The 27,325-nt window shown below is 38.7% G+C and overlaps 2 protein-coding genes across 6 annotated transcripts; one reads left to right on the forward strand and one right to left on the reverse strand.

Annotated features, from left to right (window-relative positions):
- Positions 1 to 1,375: 1,375 nt before the first annotated feature.
- PTTG1 (PTTG1 regulator of sister chromatid separation, securin) lies at positions 1,376 to 9,135 on the reverse strand. 4 transcript variants are annotated; one of them, XM_014786124.2, is made up of 6 exons: positions 9,048 to 9,135; positions 8,451 to 8,546; positions 7,915 to 8,096; positions 6,167 to 6,260; positions 2,286 to 2,444; positions 1,376 to 1,530 (listed from the first exon to the last, which is right to left on the reverse strand). In XM_014786124.2, exons 2-6 carry the CDS (start codon positions 8,533 to 8,535, stop codon positions 1,451 to 1,453), a joined length of 600 nt encoding a protein of 199 aa, XP_014641610.1. In that variant the 5' UTR covers positions 8,536 to 8,546; positions 9,048 to 9,135; the 3' UTR covers positions 1,376 to 1,450. The 4 variants fall into 4 exon arrangements, with proteins under 4 accessions (XP_014641610.1, XP_014641607.1, XP_087285586.1 ...); XM_014786121.2 differs by having other exon boundaries at positions 7,915 to 8,099; positions 9,048 to 9,134; XM_087429460.1 differs by lacking the exon at positions 9,048 to 9,135 and having other exon boundaries at positions 8,451 to 8,842.
- A 3,050-nt stretch (positions 9,136 to 12,185) lies between these two features.
- Positions 12,186 to 27,265, forward strand: SLU7 (spliceosome associated SLU7). 2 transcript variants are annotated; one of them, XM_087429461.1, is made up of 16 exons: positions 12,186 to 12,272; positions 13,991 to 14,176; positions 14,821 to 14,974; positions 15,321 to 15,401; positions 15,694 to 15,858; positions 17,000 to 17,068; positions 20,193 to 20,240; positions 20,442 to 20,573; positions 20,844 to 20,941; positions 21,111 to 21,178; positions 21,301 to 21,440; positions 22,295 to 22,456; positions 23,966 to 24,070; positions 24,271 to 24,342; positions 24,457 to 24,570; positions 25,458 to 27,265. In XM_087429461.1, exons 2-16 carry the CDS (start codon positions 14,007 to 14,009, stop codon positions 25,635 to 25,637), a joined length of 1,758 nt encoding a protein of 585 aa, XP_087285587.1. In that variant the 5' UTR covers positions 12,186 to 12,272; positions 13,991 to 14,006; the 3' UTR covers positions 25,638 to 27,265. The 2 variants fall into 2 exon arrangements, with proteins under 2 accessions (XP_087285587.1, XP_014641611.1); XM_014786125.2 differs by lacking the exon at positions 12,186 to 12,272 and adding an exon at positions 13,128 to 13,237.
- The last annotated feature ends 60 nt before the right edge of the window (positions 27,266 to 27,325 follow it).

Raw genomic sequence — 27,325 nt, forward strand, 5'->3', positions numbered from 1 at the left:
AGTACTGAGCAAGGATCAAATTCAATTGACTGCGTGGCCCAGGCAAGTAAAGTGAGTGAAGTAGGCGGGGTCAGAGAAGAGACAAAGGGTAAAAGGACACTTCAGCTCTCCCTTCAGGCCATCTCAGGTAGGGTCTGTAGGACAGAAAACCCACATTCCACCTAAAAGGCAGCCAGCACCCCATCACCAGTCCACCACTGTTGGAAACCAGGGCCAGGTCTGGTTTTGCCAGGTCTGCTTTTCCAAGACAAGATTCAAAACCAAAAGTATGTGAAACTCTGGAATTTTAAATGGTGGTAACAATTTTTCTTTTTTTTTTTTAATATCATCCACCCCCTGCCCCCCAAAAAAGAAAATCCATGGACAACCATTTGCAATCTGATATTTTGATTCCAGTCTCAGACTTGGAATCAAAATACACCAGCTCTATCATTTTCTAGCTCTTCATGTCTTTAGTATATCAATGAACTTTTTTGTGTGTGTGTGTGAGGAAGATCAGCCCTGAGCTAACGTCTACGCCAATCCTCTTCTTTTTGCTGAGGAAGACCGGCCCTGAGCTAACATCTATTGCCAATCCTCCTCTTTTTTTCCCCCCTTTTTATCCCCAAAGCCCCAGTAGATAGTTGTATGTCATAGCTGCACATCCTTCTAGTTGCTGTATGTGGGACGCAGCCTCAGCGTGGCCAGACAAGCGGTGCATCGGTGCGCGCCCGGGATCCAAACCCAGGCCACCAGTAGCGGAGCATATGCACTCAACTGCCAAGCCACGGGGCCAGCCCCCTCAATGAACTTCTGAGCCTCACAGTTCTCATCTGAAAAATAGGGTCGTGAACATGAAACACAATGCTTATCAAATACTTAAAATAATGTCCAACACAGGGTAAGCAAGTAAACAGTTTCCTACAGGTGGAGAGTGGATCTTACTATCAGTAAAGTATCTGGTGTGATCTTCAAAGAACCTAACTGAAGATCCCAGGGAGGTAGAGTTCTCAGGAGATTTAGAGCCTTTCAAATTCTGATTACTGAATACTGAGTATTCAAGTCATTAGAAACTAAACAGAACCAGCAATAAAGAACGCCCAGCAATAGATACTTAATGAGCCGGAAGCGGCTCCTCTAAATAAGAGATCTAATAACTGTCACTAGTTAATGGCTACAAAAAGGCAATAAAGTACACATTGAGGGGTATATATTTCAGGGAAAACAGTGGTAGCTTCTAAAATAAGCTGTTAACAAACCAAAGAGTTGTAAAGTAAATTTTTCAAATCAGACAAACTTCTATTGTCAGATTAGAGACTCTTGTCTGTTAAATACTTCCACTAGATTTCATACTGTTTCAAGCAGATTCCAAAGAATACCAACCAAAATATTAAGAGTCTGTTAAACAAAGAATTGCTTTATTAACACAAACTATTAATACATACACACAAACTATAAAGTGCTAAGAAATTTAAATGTCTAAGTCATAGCAAACGGGTGGCAATGCAACATCCAGGGTGGACAGAATGCTTGAGGGAGACTGCAGCGCATCTAGAAAACAGGAATTTCTTATTCAATATCCGCAAATCCTTGAGTCATTGTCCATCTCAACATAGACATTAGCTGTCACTCTTAATTATAAATTCTTGTTTTCCCTTTGTCTAATGAATCCCTACCCCGCCCCACACACACACACACACGCACACACATACACATATGCACATACATTCTCTCTCACTTCTTGGAATGTGGCTGTGGTCCCAGAATTAACTTTCATTAGGAAATAAATCTTAGAAGTACCTGCAACGATTGTTCTTAGGGACCTAAATAAGAGCCAACAATATCACTAACGTAATTTATAAAATAGTGTAAGTTATCCCATCAGAATAAATAGAAAACATACTGATGATGGCTTTTGACCACCAGTTTGAACCAAATCCTCAAACCTTCTGAGTAAGAAGGTTTTGTTATTCTATGCTATTACATAGGTGTCTTGATCCTATATTAGCTTTGGATATAACATAGAATTCTCATTCCAAGCAAGTTTATTGTATTTCAATTTATAATCTAAGAAGCTATATGCTAAATTTAATCTTGTTTTGCTGTATCTAAGACTGTCCAGGTTCCAGAATGCCTTAATTTTACCTGGGCATTTGGGACTCAAAATTCTGAAACCTTATCCCTGAAATTTGAAGGATAGAAATTACTTGCAGGCTAACCTTCCACACAACTCTGTGCCCACAGTAATGAAAGTGTTATGACACAAATTGTTTGCAGCCCTTCTAGAAGGTCAATAGTTCACTTACTGGACTCCCACGGTGGAGAGGGCATCTTCAGAGGTGAAGGGGGACCCAGATGCAACAGCTTTTCAAGTTCCCTCTCCTCATCGAGGATCATGAGAGGCACTCCATTCAAGGGGAGGTGTGCAATCTGGTGCTCTTCAGGCAGGTCGAAACTCTCAAAATCTGTCACAGAGAAAGTGTTTCGTCAGGGCAGTGGTTGTCAGGGTGGTCAGTGGACCCCTGGGGGTCTGAGACTCTTTCAGTGGGTCCACAAGGTCAAACTATTTTCATAATATTTATACCTTTTCCCACTGTTGATATTTACAATGATGGTACAAAAGCAACAGTGGATAAAACTGCTGTGCCTTAGCACGGATCAAGGCAGTGGCAATAAACTATATTTAGTAGTCACTTTATTCCTCACTACCACTCACTTGCAGTAAAAAATGCCAGTTTCACATATCACTTTACCATATGCAGTAAACATTATTAATTTTATTAGCTCTTGACCTTTGAAAACATATCTTTTTAGTATTCTGTAATGATAAAATGAGAAGTATGCCATAAAGCACCTCTGCCACATACTGAAGTACCACAGTGATCTCAAAGAAAAAGGATTTGTGCAATGATTTGATCTGCAAGCTAAACTAGAGGCCTTTCTCCTGGAACACTATGTAGATGAAAGAACAGCGGAAAGAAACCGTGGTTACTCAGACTTGGGTAATTGCCACACATTTTCTCAGAGGAATGAAAGAAGTCTATCACTTCAATGAAAACAGTATTTGTTGCCTACGATATAATTCACAATTTCAAGGCAAAAAACTAGAATTTTAGAAAAATTATCTGCAATCATTAGCTTGACAGCTTCCTAATACTTAGACTTTTCTGATGAGATCAGTGGTGATACGTGTTTTTGATATCACAGAATGAAACATTGCAACATTTGGATGATCTATATTTCTCAGTGAGCCAATATTTCTAAATGACCAATGCAAGGATAAAAGATACACTGGAAGTGCAAAATAGACCAATGGATTTTATCATCAGAGTATAAAATGTTCACATATGGTTTCAGATTCCACCTTGCAACTACAGGTTCCCAACCGGCCACTTGTTGACTTTTAGTGTAGTATCAAAGAAAACTATCCAGACTTATCTGAAAAGACTTAAAATGCTTCTCCCTTTCCTAACTACGTATCTGCATGAGACCAGATTTTCTTCATACTTCAACCAAAACAGATGCAACAGACTGAATAAAGAATCAGATGAGAATCCAGCTGTCTTAAATTAAGCCAAATTAAGCAAATATTCAAAAATATAAAACCATGCCAGACTTCTCAATAAGTTTTGTTTTGGAAGAGTTTAGGGGGAAAAAAAAGTTATTTATATTAATGTAGTTGCCTTATTATTTTTTAATCAATTTTTTTTAATTTCAACTTTAATTTCTAATACAGGAACTATAAACAGAACACACAGGGGCCGGCCCTGTGGCTTGGTGGTTAAGTGCGCGCGCTGCAATGCTGGTGGCCCGGGTTCGGATCCCGGGTGCGCATCGAGGCACCACTTCTCCGTCCATCCTGAGGCCGAGTCCCACATACAGCAACTAGAAGGATGTGCAGCTATGACATACAACTATCTACTGGGGCTTTGGGGGGAAAAAATAAAATAAATAAAATCTTTAAAAAAAAAAAAAAAAAAAGAACACACAAACAAAAGTTCTTTGGGGTCTTTGCTAATTTTTAAGAGTGTAAAAGAGTCCTAAAACAAAAAATTTGAGAACCACTGTGTTAGGTAACATTCCTTAAGAAGGAATGTTAAGTGCCTTACTTCTGAAGAAATTAAGTAAGCAAGTGCCTTACTTCTCAGAAATCATTTAAAACAACTGATTCTTCTTAACAGAAGTAGTATTTAAATATTGAGTCTTTCCTCTTTTCAAAGAGGTTAAGTGTCTTCTCACAAGATAAGAACAAAGATGGAGGGAGAACCATCATTTTCTGAAGTGTGAAAGTTCTCTAAGGCCTAAATACTAGGAATTGGTCTGCTCTTTTTCAAGTCTGTTCAAACCCAAAAGTCAAAAAGAAATTGAGTAATGCATGACTACTTAGTTTAAAACCACTGAATTGTAAAGGAAACCATAAACAAAAACTCAAGAGGAAAGAAGTCTGCCACATTACAAAGCTAACTTCCTTTATCCACAAAGAGCTCTTAAAAAAATAAATAAATCCATAAGTAAGCCACATAATCAAAGGAAAACAAAGATACAAACAGGAAGTTAAAAAAAGAAAAACTATAAATGGCCATCAAACATGCTCAGACACACATACATCCCCCAATTTAAGACAATGAGATATCCACTGCCTTTCTGACAAAGATTAGCGTTTTAAAACATTTGCAGTTAGAGAACACAGGGGAAGCAGACATCCTCAGCCACTGCAGGTGGGTTTGCTCATTTATGCTCCTGTTTTGGAGGGCAATTTAGCAACATCTCATTCCTCAAACACAGCATATCGTAGTCCTCTTCCCTGGTCTCAATATCCATAAATCTACCTCATTTTCCTGAATAGTAATCACTAGAATGGATGCACCACATTTTATCAAAACTTAATTACACATCCTTTGAGACCCAGCAATCCTTCTTCAAGGTTACTCTCCAGATATACTCACCAACTCTGGACAATATAATTTCGATAACACTAATTGCAGAATTGTTTGTAATATATAAAAGCCAGAAACAACCTAGAAATGTATATTAGTAGAACAACTAAATGCTCTTTGGATAAAAAGGCAAAAAATCCAGCTCAGAAATCTATAAGGCCCTGCATAATCTGCCCCCACCCACCCACCCACCCACCCACCCACCAGCATCATCTTTCACTTGGGCTTTCAATTAGCCTCCCAGAATCACTCCAGGCCTTTTTTCTGCCTCAGGATCTTCGCACACTTATGTACAATGCTCTTGCCTTGCCCCTCCCCTTCTTCACCTAGCTACCTCTTTATATGCTTCAAGGCTCAACCTCAGGTGGGCAGGGAGGAAGGCAAAAGGGATGATTAGGCACATGTGTGTGGGGATGGATTGTAATTAGTATTTGGGTGGTGAACATGATGTACTCTATGCAGAAACAGAAGTATAATGATGTACACCTGAAATTTATACAATGTTATAAACCAATGTTACTACCCTAAAAAAAATAATAATGCTATTAAAAAGAAAAAAAGACAACCTCAGGTCACTTCCTAAAAGAAAGCTTCCCTGTTCTTCCAGGGTAGGTTCAGTGCCCCCTAACAGGCCCTGTTTTTCTCCTGGCTCGCACTCACAGTGAGATGATCTGTTCAGTGCTTAACTTTCCCTCCAAATCGTGGGCTCCCTCAGGGTGGGGCCTGACTTGTTAACCACTTCATCCAAGGCCTAATAGTGCCTGGCATACAGTAGCCTCTCCTCAAATGTAAATCAATTAAAGTTTGAGAAGCTGGTTCTATAACAGAAAATATTTCAGATATATGTAGCAGGTTGAAGGAGTAAAAAAAAAAAAAAAAAAAGATTTTCACTGGCTATATGGCTTTTTCAGACATTGTTCAACTTGACATAAATAGCCCACTATCTAAAAGGCTTGCCAGGAACACTGTCCACTTTAGACTTGTTCAATGATAGTGAACATATCTTATCTCCCCCAGGTGGTTAGCTTTTGAGGACAGGAACAATGTTCTCATCTTCGCTCCAACTCCCCCTCCTGACCTAAAGATGATACCTTACAAATAATTCCACCAACAATTATATTTGTTCAAAGACCCCCAGATTCAGACAGTCTCCTTACAGTTTGGGGTCATATCCATATCAAGTTACAGCTGAATTGAATTCTAAGAGAAACTCAAGGCTAAAGCATTTGTGTTATACCAAAAGATACTACCTAGAGGATTGAAGGGAAAGAATTTCTCTATTTCTGGATAGGTGTCATCTGACGCAGGAACAGAGGTTTTTGCTTTAACAGTCTTCTCGGTCATCTAAAACAACCCAAGAAAATATGGATTAGTGAGAGTGGAAGGCTTATCAACTGATTAGTACAAGAGATCACAGGGCTTCTTCAAGACGTGTGACCACTTCGCCACAGTTTAAATTTTTTCAGTTTCATGCTGACTTCTAAGAAACCATAATGCTTAGTTCTCATGATTACATACAAATACAATTCAGCAAGCAATTCTAGTAGCGTGGCTCAAAAGTTAAGTCTGAAATTTAAGTATTGGCACCTGTCAGCATAAGTTATCAAGAACACAGAGTGGAGTTAATTCAGAGCTAATCAACTCAGTCACTCAACCTAACAGAGGAAAAAATGGGCATGAGTCACCCACAATAGTAGCTAGTCCTAGAAGCCATTTTTGGCTTTTGGAAGTGTGATTTTTTCCATCAGTATTACCTTCATTATTTGCTTGGTTAATATTAAAAACAAGTTTGTATTTCTCAAATACACAGACTGAGTGAGAGGCAGCAAAAGACAGTCAAGGACTTGAGAAGCCCACCGTGGATAAATCCCTCGTCTGGAACTGACAGGTAGGCAATCTACGACAGTAGTAGGCCAAAACTAAAGCCTGTGTATTCCAAATTTAATCTTACACCAAATTTAATCTTACGCCTAGAGCAAATCCCTACCGCAGCGTCTCCTACACTTCGGTTCTGTCACATTCTCATTATTTTTGCCATATCCTTGCAATACATGTATTTAACGTTTCTAAGTCAACTCAGTTTTTTAAAAAGACATCCTTGTCCTAAGCTGCACTACACGTAAGTCATGGGTTTGATGTAAAGTAGCAGCTGTTTTTTCCTAATACACATTAAAACAGTTATTCAAATAAAGTGTTAATCTACATGCTGAAGCATCTTTCACAGCAAAGTCCTCTTATTCTGGGATGCACTGACCTATAGCTCGTGCACACACACAAAGGTCAACATTTTAGCAAATCATCACCCAACAAGCTGGTGCTTGCTCTGGGAGGCGGGGAGGATGGCAGCACCTGAGCTATTACATTAGGAACGTGACCTCTTGCAAAGCACCCTTGCTCTTACTACTCCATGTATCCATAAGTCGACACTACTGACCAATCTTCCTCAAGATACTAGTTAAGGGCAGGTGAGGCAAAAATATTCACCAGCTGCTTCTTTTTTGTTTTGTTTTGTGAGGAAGATCAGCCCTGAGCTAACATCCATGCTAATCCTCTTTTTTTTTTTTTTTATTATTGCTGAGGAAGACCGGCTCTGAGCTAACATCTATTGCCAATCCTCCTCCTTTTTTCCCCCAAAGCCCCAGTAGATAGTTGTATGTCATAGTTGCACATCCTTCTAGTTGCTGTATGTGGGACGCGGCCTCAGCATGGCCGGAGAAGCGGTGGGTCGGTGCGCGCCCGGGATCCGAACCCGGGCCGCCAGCAGCAGAGCGCGAGCACCCAACCGCTAAGCCACGGGGCCGGCCCCACCAGCTGCTTCTGAGACTTCTGGTTTTGAGGTACAGAGGAAGTCCACAAAAACAGTACGACTCTTTTCTGCTATCTGTGTTTGTCTATATTTCCTTCTGCTCACAGGGAAGAAAGCCAGAGAGGATGCTAATAGTCATTTTATGAGTCAGAAGTGAAGTGTTTCAATAATGTCTTTATAGCTAACACTTGCCTTTTTGGCAGAGAAGGTTGTCTGTTTCTGTTTGAGGGGTCCATTAGTCTTAACTGACTTTTCTGTAGCTCTGTTGACAGTTCCCAAAGCCTTTCTGGCAGTTTTAGGTAAGGCTGGTGGAGCATCAAACATTTTGCCCACACGTGGTGTTGAAACCTGAGATCTCCCATCCAAGGCTTTGACTGCTGAAGAAAAAGTCTTACCATAAGATTATTCAGACAGTAAACACCTGTGCAACTCGAAGGCCGACTGTACGTAAACTTGGCCTAATTTTTACCCCCAAACCCAACCCCCACTTTTGACAGTGGCATGGCCATGATATGCCTAATAGTACTGCAGTCCAGTATCCTCTTAAATAATCTCATTAAGACACTGAACCTGAAAAAGAGACCCATAACAAGCATGTTACAATAACAGTATTCGGTAAACTTGATTCCAACTGCCAACCAAGTACACTAAATGCCTCCCCCAGCTCCAGGCCGCATTCACAATTGATTCACAATACCTGTGTCTCGGATTGCAGCCTGTATACTTACAAGGCCCCAGCTTCAGCCCATCCTTAGGAGCCACACGGGTGCCAGGTTCTCCATTTTCCTTATCAACAAAGATCAGAGTAGCCATTCTGGATTAAGCTAGGGATGTGAAATACATATTAGACCCTGAGGGGTTAGGGAAGACGAGAGAAGCTATGGTGTAGCACAGACCAGACTTTCTACCCTGGGCTCGTCCACGCAAAAACGAGAGCTAAGCGCAAGGAGAAGCCCGATCCGGAGCGAACAGGCACTTAATCCAGCTGTTAACTCTTGAAGCCTGCGTCAGGGGCTCTAAGACCCTGAAGAGTAGGCGGTTTGGGACTGGCACAGGCGCTGGTACTCATCAAAACCAAACCGCCGTGGGTAGCGGATGCAGTCCGAGGCCGCGGCTCAACCCGGCTTGGCGCCATAGACAACCCAGGGTAGCCCTAGCCTCCAGCCCCCAGGCCCCAGGCCCCAACGCCCTGGCTGCTGGCTGCCGGCTGCCGGCCCCCGGCCCCCGGCCCCCGACGCCAGCCCTGGCCCCAAGCCCCAACGCCCTGGCTCCTTCCTCGCCGGACCCCGCTCCTCCAACCACTCGCCACCTTCCCATTCACCCACGTTGGGATCAACAGCCAAAATCACCCAAGACTCGGTCTCCAGCGGTCGCGCCAGGATCCGTGTTTAAACCACAATTCACGCCCCTATTGGTTCATCCGCCCAGGGGGCGGGACCGGGGTGGGCTCAGGAAGAACCAATGGGAGGATTCTAAGCTCCCTGGGTTCCGCCCCCGAAAGCTTTTTCCCGGAAAGTTTGTAGCTTGTTTGCTGGGAAGGAAAAAACCAAACCTGCTGACACCTTGATCGTGGACTTGTAGGTGTTTTTTTAATCTGCTCCTCATATAGATAAAAAGGGAGTGAATATGGTCTCCAATTCCAAGAAATAAATAATTATTATGATTATTATGATACCAAGACAGAGAGTTTGGGGTTTTTTCGAGACACTTGGGTGACCAAGACGTGCTTAAATGAAAAGATTGTGAGGTTCAAAAAGGTCAAGGCAAGGTGGCAACAGAACTATTTTCCTAAAGTCTTCAACTAATGAACTATTCGTCCAGAGAATAAATAGACCAGATCAAATCAAACAAAAAGAAGAAACAGACTGCAGGAAAGGCATTGTAGTCATTGGAAAACTGTCATCACTGAGGAAAAATGGATATTTAATAGTTGGATCTCAATTAGAGATATGAAAAAATACGTATATAGTCAGGTGGGGACAATCCATATTAGGTCTAAGGAACACTAGCAGGGAGGAATTAAGAAGAAATGTAAGTACAGATAGATCAAACAGCAATGTTCGAGTCATTCTGTTGTGCTTGTGATTAAGAATGAACTGATTATTCCCTAATTGCAGGACTATCCTCAACATTTCAGGCTAGGATGCTGTCTCTACTACAGCATCAGGACTCTGACTTAGGAACAAAATGATGATCCTAATGAATACATAATTCAGGCTTCCTTTAAAATTGTATCATTTAATAGGGACTTATTTTAAACATCTAACATCTCAACAATATACATATTCGTGAAAGCCACCTGGAAGGCCCTGGTGGGGAAAGGCAGACGGATCAACAAGAGAAGATTAGAGGAATAATAAAGATATAGAAAAGGAATTCCAATTTCAAGATATAGAAAAGGAATTCCAATTTCAAGATATGAAAAGAAATTATGAAAAAGTTGATGGACTTAGCCTATTTCTATAATAAATGGAAATATATTGAACAAATACACGATAAACGAATAAATTCAAAAGACCAAAGCTGACCGGTGTCATGCAAACCCTACTCCCCGCAGGTCACCAGATAGATTTTAACCTGCAGATGAATCAAGACAGAGGAGTTGACCCCGCATTACTCTTTCACAAAAGGTTTAACACTATACCTGGCACAGACATGGTTCTTAATATATGCCAGCTCATTGCCCCTTCTTCCTTGGCATTTCAGGACCAAAATTGATTGAATGATTAATTCATTGAACAAGTATTTATTGAATGCCGATTAAATGCTGGACACTGTGCTAGGCATCAAGAAAAGATCCTACTCAAGAAAGCGAAGAAAAGAGGGAGGACAAAAAATCATGCATACCTTTATTGCCCCTTCCCTGTCCTTTTTCTTTTATTCCCCCCCTCCCCTTATTTTCCCTCTGTGTCCCCTTCTATATGTCTCAGCTCCATATTATATCATCACCATCAGTTCAAAGTGAAGAAGTGTTCACTTTGAAACCAAATCTGTACAACACCTACAGCTTCCAAGTGGGGATGCTCTATCTTCTAAGTCTTTGGGTGCAAGGTTTGTATCTCCCTAGGGTAAATCTTCCCCTTACAACAGGAAGCATCGTGTCTCCCTAGGTCATGCAGTAAGTGTAAAATGCCATAACCACCCCCTCTTTGAGTGACCACTGTTTTCTAACTAATGATGCCCCAGACTCACTTTGCTATTCCAAACTATTACTGGGGATACCCAGTTGCAAAACCACACTCACCTCATGACAGCACCTAGATCCTAATCAATCCCAGTTTATCCTAATCCCTATTTACAAACAGCAACCCTTCCAGAACTGATCCCTGCTTCCCTAGACCCTCATCAGAATCCTCACGGGGAACTCAAACCTTACAAAAGATTCTTCCCGCTTGTCCAGCACATTCTTTGATTCTTCTGGGAGATGTGCTCCCTGGCTTGCGCCTGGTGGTTTTAACCAAATAGGCCTCAACACTTCCAAGCAAATTTCAGGAATTGTTTTAAGGAGATAAAAACAAACTGTGGGTGATTCGTAGACTATTCATTTTCAGGCTATTTCCTGACACTTTCTATCCCTTCATCTATTGCCCTGTAAAAATCAAAATTAATATTTACCATTCCTAAACTCTAGGCACTGCAAATTCTTAAGAAAAAAATAGATTATATTATGATGGGCTCTCTTACTGAGACAAAAACGGTAGATATCTTCACGCATGTTATTTTGAAAAACAAAAAAAGTCACCAGAACAGATAGGGAAAAAAAAAATCAGAGGAAATTCTACTACCAAAAGCACTGTTTATTTTCCAGTATTTCATTTCATAAGTATTCTTTAAAAGGAGGGTTGGGATGTCATGGATACCAGTGTTTTCCCAAAATGGAGATCGTTTTATAGTATTTTTTTTCCTAATCATAAAATACAAGATCACTTCAAGGCGAGGTGTCACAATTACCAAATAGCCTTACGTTCTCATAGCACCTGGCATTCCTTTCATAGCGACTCTCTACAACTGTAAATTACTTGAATAATTACTTTAGTGTCTTTCTCACTCTGTGTGATGTAAATTCAAGGAGAGAAAGACACGGTGTTCACCACGTCCCCAGCGTGTAACACAGTACCTGGCTACTAATTAATACTAATTTTAACTGCTTTTTTTAACTTAACGCGTAACGCACTTCCCCATTCATTTCATAATGCTCTAGTGAGGCTTAAGCTGTGGTCCGTTCTCGGTGCTAATTTTTTCCTTTTTTTCTGTACGTCATAAGTCTCTGCAATTCTAAAAGAAACACGAGCGGAGAAGCAGAGAATCCGAAAGAAGCTGCTTAAACTTAGCCCCTCCTACAGACCCGGGGCAGAGAAATAGGCACCGCTTGAGATCTCGCGAGACCAACGTCGCAAAGGAGCCACTCAAAGAGTTGTTAGTGCGCATGTGTCGATCGTCCGGAAGGTACCGCAGTGGCTGCCGGGAGGGGGCGGAAAGCCAGGAAGTAAACATTGACAGATCGGGTTCGTTTCTGTGCCGTGGGTTTGGGGCTGGCTGCGGCGCGCTAGGTAAGGAAATATTGTGAGAAGTTGGCGGTGGGGGGTAGGTGAAGTTGGGGAACCTCAGAAAATGGGTCACGGGGGTGATGAACGCCAGGTTGAGGAGGGAATGGGGACCGGGGACCAGGGACCGAAAAAGAAGCCGCCGTCCTAGGCCTCAGACATGGTACTTGGGCCCGGCCAGACCAGGACTGTGTCTCAGCGGTTTTTAGAGTAAGAGTTATAAGATGCCATTGAAGCTGCACTGCCCAGTATGATAGCTGTTAGCTGCTTGTGGCTTTTAAGGGCTTGAAATGTGGCTAGTCTGAATAAGTGTAAAATATCTATTTTACACTTATTCAGATAAGATATTAAAGACTTATTTTTTCTTATGTTGAAATGATAATATGTTGGATATATTGGGTTAGATAGTGCAAAAGTAATTTTACCTGTTTCTTTTTCCTTACTGTGGCTACTGGAATATTTTAAATGGTATATAGGGCTGGCGTTATATTTCTCTTGGACAGCGCTGCATTGGAGGGTTTTAAGCTTGGGTAGTGGGATGTGCTATGATTGTATTTAAAATCTGTGTTTTGAAAAAATAACGCTGCAGTGTGGAGAATTGATTGGATGGACTAGCGGGAAACTAGAAGGACAAAATAACGTGAAGCTCGTAGCATTGAGAAAGAGAGAAGTAGATGAATTTGAATGACATTCAGAAGGTGAAAATAACAATTCTTAATGATAAAATAGATATGGAGATTTGCTGGAACACTTATGTAAAGGGATGGATGGTGGTGTCTTTTGTTAAGAGAGGAAACAGTGGAAGGAGACTAGATTTCTTGGAGAAGATCATGAATTTTAATTAAAATTTGTTGAGTTTAGGTGTCTCTGGGACCTCTGTGGAGATGCTGTGAAGTAAGCAGTAGGACCTGTGTATCTGAAGCTCGGATAAAAGATCTGGAATAGAGAAATAAGTTGGAGAGCCAACAGTGGTATGTTGTGGCTATTGAAGCCTTGGAAATAGATGAGCTCGTCCACTGGTGGAGTTCAGAGTAAAGAAAGATGCTCTAGGACTCAGCCTTGTGGAATCCTAAATTAAATAACTGGGCAGAAACAGATGAACCTGCAAAGGAGACAGGAGGAGCAGGGAAAGGGGTACAAGAAAATCCAGGAGAGTATAGTGTCACATAAGCCAAGGGATAAGAATATATCAAAATGAGAGGGAACAGAACTGAAAAATGTCCAGTGGATTTAGCACATTGATCATTGATAACTTACTGGTGACTCTTTGAAGTGGTAAGGGATGGAAGCTAAATTAGAGTGATTGAAGAGGGAAGGAGAAGATGAGGAAATAGAGACAATATAACTCTTAAGGCATTCAGTCTTTAAGAGAAACAGAAATAGGACCCCGTTTACTCATTAAGGGTTAGTGTGGTAGAAAAGTTTGAGACACGTACATAGAAAGAGAGGAATTCAGGAATATATATGAGAGAAAGAGTCTTATGAAATTTTAAATACATGTGTATATGTCTCTCTCCATTTGTAAACGAGAGTTCAGGGAGAAACTGCAATAGTATATAGAGGGGAAAGAGATGCTTCCCTTACAGATATTATGAAAGAGTAAGAACGTATGAAGCATTATATTTAACCCACAGTATGTGTTATTAGGACATACTTTTGGTAGTTTCACTGATAAACTCATGAAGGCCTCGTTTATACTAATACATATTTCTTCCTTTTCATAGAGGAGGCCAGATAACCATGTCAGCTGCAGCTGTGGATGCAGTTAATGCTGCCTCCCTGTCGGGGTCCAAAGAAATGAGTTTGGAGGAACCAAAGAAGATGACCAGAGAGGACTGGAGAAAGAAGAAGGAGCTAGAAGAACAGCGAAAACTGGGTAATGCTCCTGCAGAAGTTGATGAAGAAGGGAAGTAAGTACTTTAATTATTTGCATGATCTGTTCACTCAAAATTCAAAGTTATGTCTACTTAGTTCATCAATTTCTCATCTTTTGCTTTGACAGGAAGCTATCTTTACCATTTACATCCTTTTTTTTTATTATTAATTTTATCAGACTCTTGTGTGTAAGGTTTAGTAATCAAATAATATCAAAGGGCCTATAATGAACAGCTGCAGTGCCTTTCAGCCCTTCCCACTCTGTGTCCCACTCAGCAAAAGTGGCTGCTTTTAAATCTTTCTATTTTGAGTTTTTCTGGTTGATATCGCCACACCTCTAAATAATATACCTACACCATTAATCAACTCTAGACATTATTAGTTAACTTCTTGCTCTGATAGAAGATTTATCTCACTAGCGTACATCCCAATCTTCCTTCATCTCTCCTTCCCCTTCAGTTATAGCATTATTCTTAGTTTCTTTGTTGGAAGTTTTTTCACTCTAATATAAATTACTTTATTTTTACTTATTTTTTATTATATTTTAGAAATATCAAGCATATTCTCCCTCCCCCCTCCCACGGCAATAACTCTATTCTTAGATTCTGTATAGACTGCCTTTATAGTATCAATTATTTTCAAACTTCATTTTTTAAAAAATTTTTTAATTTTATTACAGAGACATCAACCCTCATATTCCTCAGTATATTTCTTCAGTGCCATGGTATATTGATCCATCAAAAAGACCTACTTTAAAGCACCAGAGGCCACAACCAGAGAAACAAAAGCAGTACAGCTCGTCTGGAGAATGGTACAAGAGGGGTGTAAAAGAGGTATGGAGGCAACCTGTATACATCCATGTGGAAATGGAGATTTTATTTTAAGACTTAATATGAGAACCTTTAATGCAGTAGTCTATAAAGTAGAAACAGATTGTATAACCTTTTATCTGGTATTAAAATTCACCATACGTATTACTTTAGCTTCTATATTTTCTGTTATAAATTTTATGTTGCTGAAGTCCTTAAACTTTCTCATTTATAAAAGTGTGACTAACTGGTTTTCCTCTTAATGAATAAATCATTTCACTAGACAATATAGTAATGGGAGCCAAAGTTATTTCTAACTTATTCAGATAAATAAAACATTTTCTTTGTTTTTCGTTATATCCATTTGTAGAATTCCATAACTACTAAGTACCGCCAAGGAGCATGTGAAAATTGTGGAGCCATGACACACAAAAAGAAAGACTGCTTTGAGGTAAGTTCACCTTTGAGAATTTTGGAAACTGTTGTCAGAGAGTCTTTCTTTATTCCTTGTCAGAGAAGTTAATTCTATTCTAAAATTACTGTATTTAGGTACAAGTTAAATAAAAATCAATCTGAGTGAAATTGTTTAGCACCATCAAAATTTTCTGCTGGAAGACCAACTGATAATTGAATAGACCATAAAGTCCCCTGGTGTGTTCATACCCACTCTGTAAAGATTATATGAAATTTTCCTCTGGGCTATGGATACTTAGGAAAAGATTTAATCTTATTCTGTTTTCCAGAGACCTAGGCGAGTTGGAGCAAAATTTACAGGTACTAACATAGCTCCAGATGAACATATCCAGCCTCAGCTGACGTTTGACTATGATGGGAAGAGGGATCGGTGGAATGGCTACAATCCAGAAGAACACATGAAAATTGTAGAAGAATATGCGAAAGTTGATCTGGTGAGCAAAATTCCCTGCTTTGCTACTATCCTTAAAGAATGTACATTTTGCTGTATCTTTAATTTAACAACTCTATTTTTTGAATCTTCAGCAGTATAAAAATGGTGCATTTTTATTATAGTAGCAATAACCTAATGGAATAGTGAAAACAAACAGTGTGCTAGCCCTGTTAGGCAGCAGTTTCTTTTTATTTGATTCTTGTATTGTCCTTTACTCCCTGACTTAGGTTGCAAAAAATAGTGGAAGCATCAGAACAGATTAGTATCAAAAGCTTTTGGCTTTTTTTTTTTTTTTTGGTGAGAGATCAGCCCTGAGCTAACATCTATTGCCAGTCCTCCTCTTTTTGCTGAGGAAGGTTGGCCCTGGGCTAACATCCGTGCCCATCTTCCTCTACTTGGTATGTGGGATGCCTGCCACAGCATGGCTTGATAAGGGAGGCGTAGGTCCACGCCTGGGATCCAAACCTGCAAATCCTGGGCCACCAAGTGCATGAACGTAACCACTACGCCACAAGGCCAGCCCCGAGCTTTTGGCCTTTTGAGGTTATAAACTCTTGGCCCACAGACTATATCTTGCCTGTTTTATAGTTGTCTCACATAGCATTTGAGGGTGGTGGAAGGGCAATAGGGTAACTCGTTGCAGGAAATTGCATTTTATTTTAATTCGACCTCAATTTTTTCTGTGATTTCACCTACTCACCCCTGTTCCTTAAAAACCATAGTCACACTTCCTTTTTATTTTTTTAAGTAGAGTTAACATTTTTAAAAAATCATGGAATTAAACATAAAAATCTGAATTTCATCTTTTCTTGAACAATGAAATATATGCTAATCGTGGGCCTGGCTGGCAAGAGTCAGTCATCTGGAGTCAGGAGGCAGCTGCCCCTTTTAGACAAGGCTTGCTCTCTGCGCTTTACCACTAGTGCTGGCTAGTTCAGCTCACGTTGATGCCTGGTTCAAACAGGAGTTTGTAACTCTTGTTCTTTGGAGAGCCGTAAGTCTAGAGCTACAAGAAATCTCAAAGACATGACCTTGTCCAGTGACCTTTTCTGAAAATGATAAACTTACTCACTTTAAATATTTAAAAATTAATGTTCATTTGAATATTGTAAGTAAATTTCAAATGTTTCTTTTTTTGTTAGGCAAAACGAACACTGAAAGCCCAGAAACTCCAAGAAGAGTTGGCCTCAGGAAAATTAGTGGAACAGGCTGTAAGTAATAAAAATGATCAGTAAAAAAATTCAAACTCTTAGTAAACCGTAAATGAAGATTGAAACAAGAATTCATTTTATATCTCTCCAGTTAGAAAAGATTTTAAGGAGAGAGAAGTGCTATTGAGGGGAAAGAGTAAAACTGACACTTTTATACAGTTCATGGGAATATAAATTGATTATTATATAATAATATAAATAATAATATAAAATGATTATTTTGGAAATAATATTGCCATGAAACATTTATATACCTTTTCTGGAATTAAATTAGTAGATCCATCAATCCTAAAGAATTTTCTAGTATTCAGAAAAATCCTTATGTCCCAAGATATTCATTGCAGCACTTTTTACAGTAGCAAAAAATTTAAATAGCCTCATAAGGAATTGGAAAAGTAAGCTTTCCTGTGTCTGCGTGATACAATGTTGCCTAGCTCTTAAAATGACTTTTATCAAGATTTAGTAACAACACTGGACTTATATTTTAATGACACAGGAGAAAGTATTTTATCACATAGGAAAAATGCCAGAACGCCAGTTCTCATTTAATGTAGAATTAGTGAATTTTTCTTTATATTATTATTTTTTTTTTACTGTTTTCCACATTTTCCATAATGAACATGTAATAATTTTATAGCTGGGCAAAAAAATTTTCATACTAAAAAAAGATGTATTGCAGCCAGAGTTTTTTTGTTTTTTTTTAAATCATGTCAACTTAACAGTTAAAGTATATTATGATTATTAGAGCTGTGAAAGTTTCTTTTTAACAAATTCATGGCATAAATAAATGATAAATTAAACATTTGGAGTTTTCGAGTTTAAATTCCTAAAAGAGATTCTTAGCAAGTATAGTGTATATATATATATATATATATATATATATATATATATATATACTATATAGCAAACAGAACTAAGTAATCACCAAGAAAGCAGTCACTGAGGCCACCTATCAGGCAGGTTCACAGCACAAGTTAACAGATAGATGTTAAAATCCAGCTCTGCCCCTGGCTAACTAGGTAGTCCTTGAAAAATTAATTTGCGTCTCTGAGCCTTATTTTATCATCTCTAAAGTAGAGATAACACCACTTACTCCCCAGGAGGCTTAGCATATGTATCACATAAACACTTGGTAAGTGGTAACTACTGTTGGTTATTGTTAATTTATTACTAACCCTGGCAAAAGGAAGAGGGCCTGTTTCTCTTGTTCCAACATATTCTCTGTTGTTTGTTGTAAACATAGTGTAATTTATTTCCCCAGTAAACACACTTAAATGTATAGAGGGGACTGACGAATTTTGCCCACTTGGATATGAAGATTAACTACATATAGTATAGCAGTCTCTACTGTAGAGATTTAGCTGTCTATGTAGCAATATAAATGTCCTTTGTTGAACTAGCAACTTGTGGGAACTCTGAAAAAAATTGATTTTTAAAAAACATTTCTGATTTTGAAAGTTAACACATATTCAGAAAAAAATTTAGAAAATTATAAAGAAGAAAATAAATATCCCCTATGTTAACTGTTAACATTTTGAAGTAGGCCTTCCTGGGTCCCACTTCACTCCCCACATGTATCTATATATGCACGTGATTATAATACAACATGTTTTTTAAATGGATGCATCTTTACATACTCATTTATCACCTACTTTTTTAATTAAACAATAAATAATGCAATGAGGACTTGTTCACATCATATTTAATGCATCATGGTTCAAAAATCAAAACAATTTAAGAAGATGTGTGGTGAAAAGTCTCCTGCCCCTGCTTCCATCTGCCCTATCTCTAAACCTCACCATCCCGTAACCTTTTTTATTTTTCTTGTAGATCCTTTCAGAGTTTCTTGTGTAAATACAAACAAATATAAATATATAATCTTATTCCCATCTTTCCCTCGTTTTTTTAACAAAAAAAGGTAGCAAATTATATGTATTTTTCTGCACCTTGGATAGAATTACTTTTTTTTTTTCTTCCCCCCAAAGCCTCAGTAGATAGTTGTATGTCATAGCTGCACGTTCTTCTAGTTGCTGTATGTGGGACGCGGCCTCAGCATGGCCGGAGAAGCGGTGCGTCGGTGCACGCCTGGGATCCGAACCCGGGCCGCTAGCAGCGGAGCACGCACACTTAACCGCTCAGCCATGGCGCCGGCCCTGGATAGAATTACTTTTAGTGGTTATTCAGTGTTCATTGAGTGCAGTAATTTATATAACCAATCATCTATTGTTAATTTGATTTTTTTCCCAATTTTTTTATATTATACACAGCACTGTAAATTCTTGCACATACATTCTTGCACATACTTTATATAATTGACATACTGTTTCCTTAGGATAAATTCCTAAAAGTGTAATTGTTAATGCAGTGAATGTGTATATGTAAAGTTTTGATGACATATCACTTAGCTGCTATTCAGAAAGGTTATACAAATTTATGCACCCCCCCAACATATATATTTTTTTCACAGACATGCATTTCCACATCCCCCCACTAATACTGTAAGGTATTCTTTTTAACCTTTGAAGTCTTTTTAAAGGGACATGATGTACTGACCACTTTGCTGTAAGCATTTTGTGGAGTTAGAGAATATCCTGACCAATTGCTAATGAAGAAAGAGTGGCTTTGTGACAAGGATTTCAGAGTCTCCTTAAATCACAATATGGTGTCACCTGAGTAGATTTCTTCATCGCCCAAATTGTACAAAGGCTGTTTTGGCTCTAAAGATACTTATTATATGATCCTAGTAACTTTTTTCTTTTTGGCCTTGATAGAAAACTAGTGAAGTCTAATGAAAAGGGTATGTCTGAAGATGAACACATGTGAAATGAATATTTGTTGGGTACATTGGTCAGCTTCATCTTCCTGTTACCTTTGTGTGATTATAATCCTATATCAGTGCAAGTTCTCTAGAAATTTTCTGGCTTTGTAGACAGTCTAGTAAAATTAACTATTCACAATGGCATACTTGTATTCAGAACTTATGTGCTCATTACAAGTGAGAAATATGAGAATTTGTTCAGTTAGATGGAACTTATATTATCTTAACCATGTTTTTAAAGTGTTAAATAATCAGTTGATTTGGTGAAATAAAATTACAAATTCTTTTCCTTATTTCATGATGCAGAATTCTCCAAAACACCAGTGGGGAGAAGAGGAACCAAATTCTCAGACGGTAATAAATATTTGCCCTATCTGGGCATACATTAAATTTTTAAATTTCTTATAGCTAATATAATAATATATAATTAATAATAGTAGCTTTAAAGAACACACGTGAACACGGGTTTGGTTAAAGGGCAAGGAAAGGAAAACAAGTACTAGATGCTGTTCTTTTTTCCTTACAATTTTTTTCCCTCTCTCCTCCCTCTTTCAGGAAAAAGATCATAATAGTGAAGATGAGGATGAAGATAAATATGCAGATGATATTGACATGCCTGGACAGAACTTTGACTCTAAGAGACGAATTACTGTCCGGAATCTCAGGATTCGAGAAGATATTGCAAAAGTAAGCCTTGTGAACTTGACATACATATTTGAAAAATATTTGTCTTCCCACCCTAAATTCTGTCTACTCGTTTGGTATCTGGGCAGTAAATGGGTAGTATAGTCAATCATTCCAAGATTAAGTACCATTCTGTTTTTTTCTCTTCATCTGTAACCGACAAGTGCACGTTTGCACTTAATTGATCATGATCAACTCCTCCTACACTTTGCTCAAGTATCTTTTGATGAAAGTAAAAATTCATGCAGTCTTATAACATTTTTTCCCTTCTAGTATTTGCGGAATTTAGATCCAAATTCTGCTTACTATGATCCCAAAACTAGAGCAATGAGAGAGAATCCCTATGCCAATGCAGGAAAGAATCCAGATGAGTAAGTATCAAGTTAAATGTGTAGATTTCAAGATGGGGGAGAGGGGTTTGTAATCATAAAACTGAATCTGAATTAAAATGAGCATCATCTATGGTTGGGTTAGAAAAGAATTAACTTTCCTTAAAGAAATCAATCTCTGAAACAATTTTTTTTTAATTTGTATTTACAGAGTGAGCTATGCAGGAGATAACTTTGTTAGATACACAGGCGATACCATTTCAATGGCTCAGACACAGTGTAAGTGTTTGCTCTATGTCAAGGTATTTTATACCAGCTCATAAGAAATTTGGGGGCTTGTTTTCGGGACGCATGCAATAAATGTAGCTGACAGCTCATTAAGATGTTTTTAATTACTCTAGTGTTTGCTTGGGAAGCCTATGACAAGGGATCTGAAGTGCATCTGCAAGCTGATCCTACAAAACTTGAGCTGTTGTATAAGTCCTTCAAAGTCAAAAAAGAAGACTTCAAAGAACAGCAGAAGGAAAGCATCCTGGAAAAGGTAGTTTTGACCCTAATGCTAAAGAACATTCCTTAAAGAGAAATTACCAGTTAATAAGCATTCAGTTTACATTTGGAATACAATATACAGTCCCTTTTAATCCATCAGGAATATTGCATTCCTTCCGTTGGCTTAATCAGTTGGTATACAGTATCAGTATAGCTGTATCAGTGAGCTTTTGCAGCAAAACAAACCACCTTAAAACTTAGTAGTTTAAAATAAACATGTTTTATTTCTCACCATTTTATATGTCGGCTGGGTCTCCTGGTCTGAGCCTGCCCATCTGAGGCTGGATGATCTAGGATGGCCTCACTGTGGTATCTGTCAGTTAGCAGCCCTTCTCTGGAACAGCTCATCTCTGCCCCACATGGGCTCTCATCCTCTGGTAGTCTAGCCCAGCTTCTTTACATGGCATTCTCAGGAAACCAGAGACTAACAACAAAAAGTATGCTCCAGTGCACAAGTGCTTTTAGGCCTTGGTTTGCATCATATTTGCCGATTTACCATAGGCCAGAACAAGTAACATGGCCAGGCTCAGATTCAAAGGATGGAGAAGCAGACTCTGTCTCTTGAGGGGAGGAGCAGCAAAGTCATGTAGCAAATGAGCATGCATACAAGGATAAGAGGAATTTATGGCCAGTTTGTAATCTACCACACTAAACAGATGAATAGCAACTGAGACATCTTTTATTTGCCTGTGAAAATTTGGTGACATTTTTTTTTCACTGTGTTTTATATAACAAAGCCCATAAAGAATATTCCTTTAATCATTCTGATTGGAAATAAACCCTTCGGTAGAGATTTGAATGCAAATCTTTGTAAAATGTATTTAATCATGTTGAATATTCTTTTAGTATGGTGGCCAAGAACACTTGGATGCCCCTCCAGCTGAATTGCTGTTAGCTCAGACCGAAGACTATGTGGAGTACTCAAGACATGGGACAGTCATCAAGGGACAGGAGCGGGCTGTCGCCTGCTCTAAGTATGAGGAGGATGTGAAGATCCACAATCACACAGTATGTGTTGAACCAGAACCATTTTGCTCTAGATTGTATTTTTCTGTTACAACTTCATTAGCAAATCATTATTGAACTTTTTTGTTTTGTTTTGTTATACATTTTAACTTTATGAAATTGTGTAAAAAATAGAAAAAATGTGAAACAATACTAGTATGTTCACCCATATACCCACCACCTAGATTCAAAAATTTTTTACATATTGACATATATGCTTTGTCTAGGTCTGTATATGTGTGTGTATGTGTGCTGATATATATATATTTTATATATTATATATTTTTTGACTGAAACATTTGAAAATTACAGATATCGTGACATTTCACCCATAAACACCGTCTCATGTATCTCCTAAAATTAAGGATGTTCTCCTTTATAACTACAGTACCATTATCACACTTCAGAAAATTGACATTAACTCCTTAATCTCTAGTCCGTAATCACATTTTCCAAAAAATACGCAAAAATGTCTTTAACTAGCTGTTTGGTTTTGGTTAGTTTTTGTTTTTGTTTTTGGTCAGAATCCAGTTGAAGTTTATTTTGATTGTTATTGGTTGTTATATCTCTTTTTTTCTAGAGTGTGTCTCTCCTTTTTCATGACAGTGACTATTTAACAGATCAGGCCAGTTATCTTGTAAACTGTCTCATATTCTGTATTTGACTGGTTCCTAGTGATATCGTATAACTTATTCCTCTGTCCCTTGTATTTCCTATAAACAGGAATTCAGATCTAAAGGCTTGATTGAATATAAGTTAAATATTTTGACAAGAACACTTCACAGGTGATGCATTATACTTCATATTGCATCACCTCAAAAAGCATATAATGTCACCTGCTGTACTCTGATGCCCCCAGACAATTGTCTCTCCAAGTCAGGGATCAAAAACCTAACTACCTGTAGGAGCTAGGCCACTAATCGTATATGAATGAAGTGAGCCGGGCAAATTGTATCGACTAATGAAGACAAACCCTGTCTAATAGGGGCATCCACTCGTCAGCAACAGCCAATTTTTTTTTTTTTTGTTTGTTTATTTTAATTTTTTCCCCCCAAACTCCCAGTGGATAGTTGTGTGTCGTAGCTGCACATCCTTCTAGTTGCTGTATGTGGGACTCGGCCTCAGGATGAACGGAGAAGTGGTGCCTCGATGCGCACCCGGGATCCGAGCCCGGGCCACTAGCATCGCAGCGCGCACACTTAACCACCAAGCCACAGGGCTGGCCCATCAACAGCCAATTATTGACAAGTGGGAATGTGGACCCAGAATTTCTGAGTCCTTCTAAATCTTTCAAGAGAAATCAGATATCCTAAATATTTCTTAAAGACCATTATAACTGTAATGCCTGCTTCTCACACTTGAGGTCAGGCCACCCTCTAGGTAGCCCTAGAATCCTCATAATTTTCCTCCCAAATCACCTTTAAAAGGGCTGTATTATTTTATACTCTTAACAGTATATGAGAGTCCCTAGTTTCAAGTTCCTTTTTAAGTAACCTCTGTCTCTCTCTGCAGCATATCTGGGGATCTTACTGGAAAGAAGGCCGATGGGGATACAAATGCTGTCACTCTTTTTTCAAGTATTCCTATTGTACTGGAGAAGCTGGGAAGGAGATTGCTGTAAGTAATTGTCCTCTAGTTCTTACTGATGTAAAACAGCCAAAGCTCTTAAGTCAAAGTCTGGATGAAACATATCTTCTCATGTTTCAAGTTTTAATTTTTTCTTAGATGATTGGTAACTCATCTAAGAAAAGAAACTCATCTAAGAAAATTTGACTTGACTATGATACTCAAGTCAAATTACATTTATTTTCCCACAGAATTCAGAGGAATGTATTATAAATGATATCACTGGAGAAGAATCGGTGAAAAAACCTCAGACCCTCATGGAGGTAAGTCTATAATCATTTGTCCTAAATTTTTAAGTCCTGGAGGGAGGACTTTAAAACTTGCACTAGCGCTTTGTTTTTGCATTAATAACACTATATTTGAATCCTCCCTGTCAGATTCATCAGGAAAAACTAAAAGAGGAGAAAAAGAAGAAAAAGAAGAAGAAGAAGCATCGAAAGAGCAGTTCAGATAGTGATGATGAAGAAAACAAACATGAAAAGTTAAAAAAGGTACTTTGTGAAGTCTAAATAAATAGTAAAAGTGGCAACACTATTCTTTTTTTTTTTTAATTTATTTATTTTTCCCCTAAAGCCCCAAGCGATAGTTGTAAGTCATAGTTGCACATTCTTCTAGTTGTTGTATGTGGGACGCGGCCTCAGCATGGCCGGAGAAGCAGTGCGTCTGTGTGCGCCCGGGATCCGAACCCGGGCAACCTGCATCGCAGCGCACGCACTTAACCGCTAAGCCACGGGGCCGGCCCGGCAACACTATTCTTTATTTGTAGGGACCTTAGGAAATTATCTAGTTCTGTCTCCAAGCTCATTTTAAAAATGAGGAAACGAGCTTGAGTCTGGGTGATTTGCTCAGGTCACATTGTATCCATCTGGTCTAGAATGCAAATGGAGATTTTGTGTGTCTTGGTATTGCCTGCTTCGTGGATTATTTGTTAAATATCACTAATGCACAGAAGAATTGTGCTTGTGAAAGCTGTTATTTTAGAGTTATTGACATGTTGCCCAGGAAGAATTGCCTTTTAAGTCTATAATTTGTAAGTTTCAACAAGTCCTTGGGGAAAAATCAGAATTGCAGTCTCCACCAGAATTATCAGTTGCTGGCTTCTGTCAGTAAAATGGACCTCATTCAATTTTTGTTATTAAATAAAATTTCTTTCACATTGGAAATGTCATAGAATGTTTTGTACTCTATGAAAATATATGAGCCAAATAGTGAGTAGTTGTAGCTTGACAGTGGAAGGGCTAACTCCCAACTGTCTCAGGCAATCTAGCTTTTTGATGCAGCAATTTGTATTCAGTGAGGTCTTTTGGTACTCTGCCACATTTGAACAAAAGAGATCTGATGTAGAGCCATGGTACTTATGTTTTTCCTCTCACTGTAGGCACTGAATGCAGAGGAGGCCCGCCTTCTTCATGTCAAGGAGATCATGCAGATTGATGAGAGGAAGCGGCCCTACAATAGCATATATGAAACTCGGGAACCCACGGAAGAGGAAATGGAGGCCTATAGAATGAAACGTCAGAGGCCAGATGACCCCATGGCCTCCTTCCTTGGACAGTAGTAACTAGTCATAGACAGTCACCCAAGATAGACACTGCTGATAGATTCTTTTAGCTTCTTGCCAGTGATTATGGATGGGAAAATCTCTGTCTACTCTTCTTGCTGCCTGACTGTATAATAAAGCTTCCAGAAGTCTCATAGTAAATTAATTCCTTTCCACACAAAAGAAACAAAGAAGAAAAACAGTTATATTAATGCAGATTAAGATTTCATTTCCAATTTTATATTAGTTGTGTGGAAAGAGACCTTGTCTCTCTACCTATCAAGAATATCTTCCACTCAACATTTATGTCTCAAACTTTACTTCCTCAATTTTTATGGCGCTTTATCTAGTGTTAGCACACATCTTGAAGACAGATTAATTACTCTTTCTTAAAACCAGGGCTTCATTTTTTTTTAATTGCTAGTAACTATAATTGTAGTTATTTGATAGTCATTTGTTTTTGCCTTCTAAGGGTTTCCTGGTCTGAAGCAAAAAAAATTATTCTATCTTGGGGTTTGGGTTGCTGAAAGGAAATCTGTAGAACATGTGAATAACTTCATCCCCAATGTCAATCTGTGTAGTAATAATTCTGTTTTCTACTTGGTTATAAAATTTTGATTTTTTTAAATATTTCCCCATACCTTACACCCAGAACTAAATCTGTTAGCCTTGGAATGGAAAAATAACTATTTTGTCTTCCTTGAGTCAGTGTTGATTGATCAGTACTCGGTGTTTTACCATTCTGGGCATGAGTCTTTAGATACAGAAATCCTTTCCTTTATCACAGAGGATATAGTTTGTGATACTGTTTGTTGTTTTGATTGTGATTGCCTTTATGTAACAATCAGGAATATTGGATTTTATAAGATTGTAGAATATCCATTGCAGGGCCGGCTCCGTGGCTTAGCGGTTAAGTGCGCACGCTCTGATGCTGGCGGCCCGGGTTCGGATCCCGGGCGCGCCCCGAGGCACCACTTCTCCGTCCAACGCGAGGCCGAGTCCCACGTACAGCAACTAGAAGGATGTGAACCTATGACATGCAACTATCTACTGGGGCTTTGGGGGGAAAAAATGAATAAAATAAAATCTTTAAAAAAAAAAAAGAATATCCATTGCACCTAATCTTTATAGCCAGCAGGTGTCACTTTGTAAAATTTGCAAAAAGACCTCAAATGGAAGGTTTCTTTGAAGAATTATAAGGATAGCTTATAGGGATATTAGTAACTGAGATTGCCATGATCTTCAGGCCTCTTCTAAGAACATTGTGAAGATAACACTGACAGTGAGAGTGGGATCAGTGAAACCTGTACATCGTACATTGACTTTCAACAGCTCACTGGCTTTTCTAAGCTACCAAAACCCACTAGGATACTGCCTTAAGTTAGCATCTCAGAAATAGTGCTCGTGGGAGAGTAAATGAGTCAAATTGTGAAGTATTATAGATATACATGGTATCTAGATTCAGACTACTATGAAATTAAAACAGCCATGGAAATAGGTCTAATTCTTACCTACTTTAAGAATGTCACAAATTTATGTTTTCAGATTCCTACCATAACATAGGATGGTTCAACATAAAGTCTGACATTGGTGTCTGTTTTGTATTTTATTTATCTTTTGTTAATAAAGACATAATTGAGAATTAACTGTGAGTGGTCTGTAGCATTATTTCAAATATTTGGCAGAAAAGTAGTTTATAGGACTGG

The sequence above is a fragment of the Ceratotherium simum genome, chromosome 4 (assembly GCF_057802395.1).
Source record: "Ceratotherium simum simum isolate JZ-2026a chromosome 4, ASM5780239v1, whole genome shotgun sequence".
In the NCBI taxonomy this organism is placed as follows: Eukaryota; Metazoa; Chordata; class Mammalia; order Perissodactyla; family Rhinocerotidae; genus Ceratotherium; species Ceratotherium simum.

Coding starts and splice junctions, on each gene's coding strand:
- PTTG1 (XM_014786121.2), bottom strand. CDS start 8,535: ATGGCTACTCTGATCTTTGTTGATAAGGAAAATGGAGAACCTGGCACC. Junction 6,261..7,914: donor CAACCTTCTCTGCCAAAAAG/GCAAGTGTTAGC, acceptor GGGTTGTTTTAG/ATGACCGAGAAGACTGTTAA. Junction 2,445..6,166: donor CTTTCCCTTCAATCCTCTAG/GTAGTATCTTTT, acceptor TCTCTGTGACAG/ATTTTGAGAGTTTCGACCTG.
- SLU7 (XM_087429461.1), top strand. CDS start 14,007: ATGTCAGCTGCAGCTGTGGATGCAGTTAATGCTGCCTCCCTGTCGGGG. Junction 21,179..21,300: donor TTCAATGGCTCAGACACAGT/GTAAGTGTTTGC, acceptor TAATTACTCTAG/TGTTTGCTTGGGAAGCCTAT. Junction 21,441..22,294: donor AGGAAAGCATCCTGGAAAAG/GTAGTTTTGACC, acceptor ATATTCTTTTAG/TATGGTGGCCAAGAACACTT.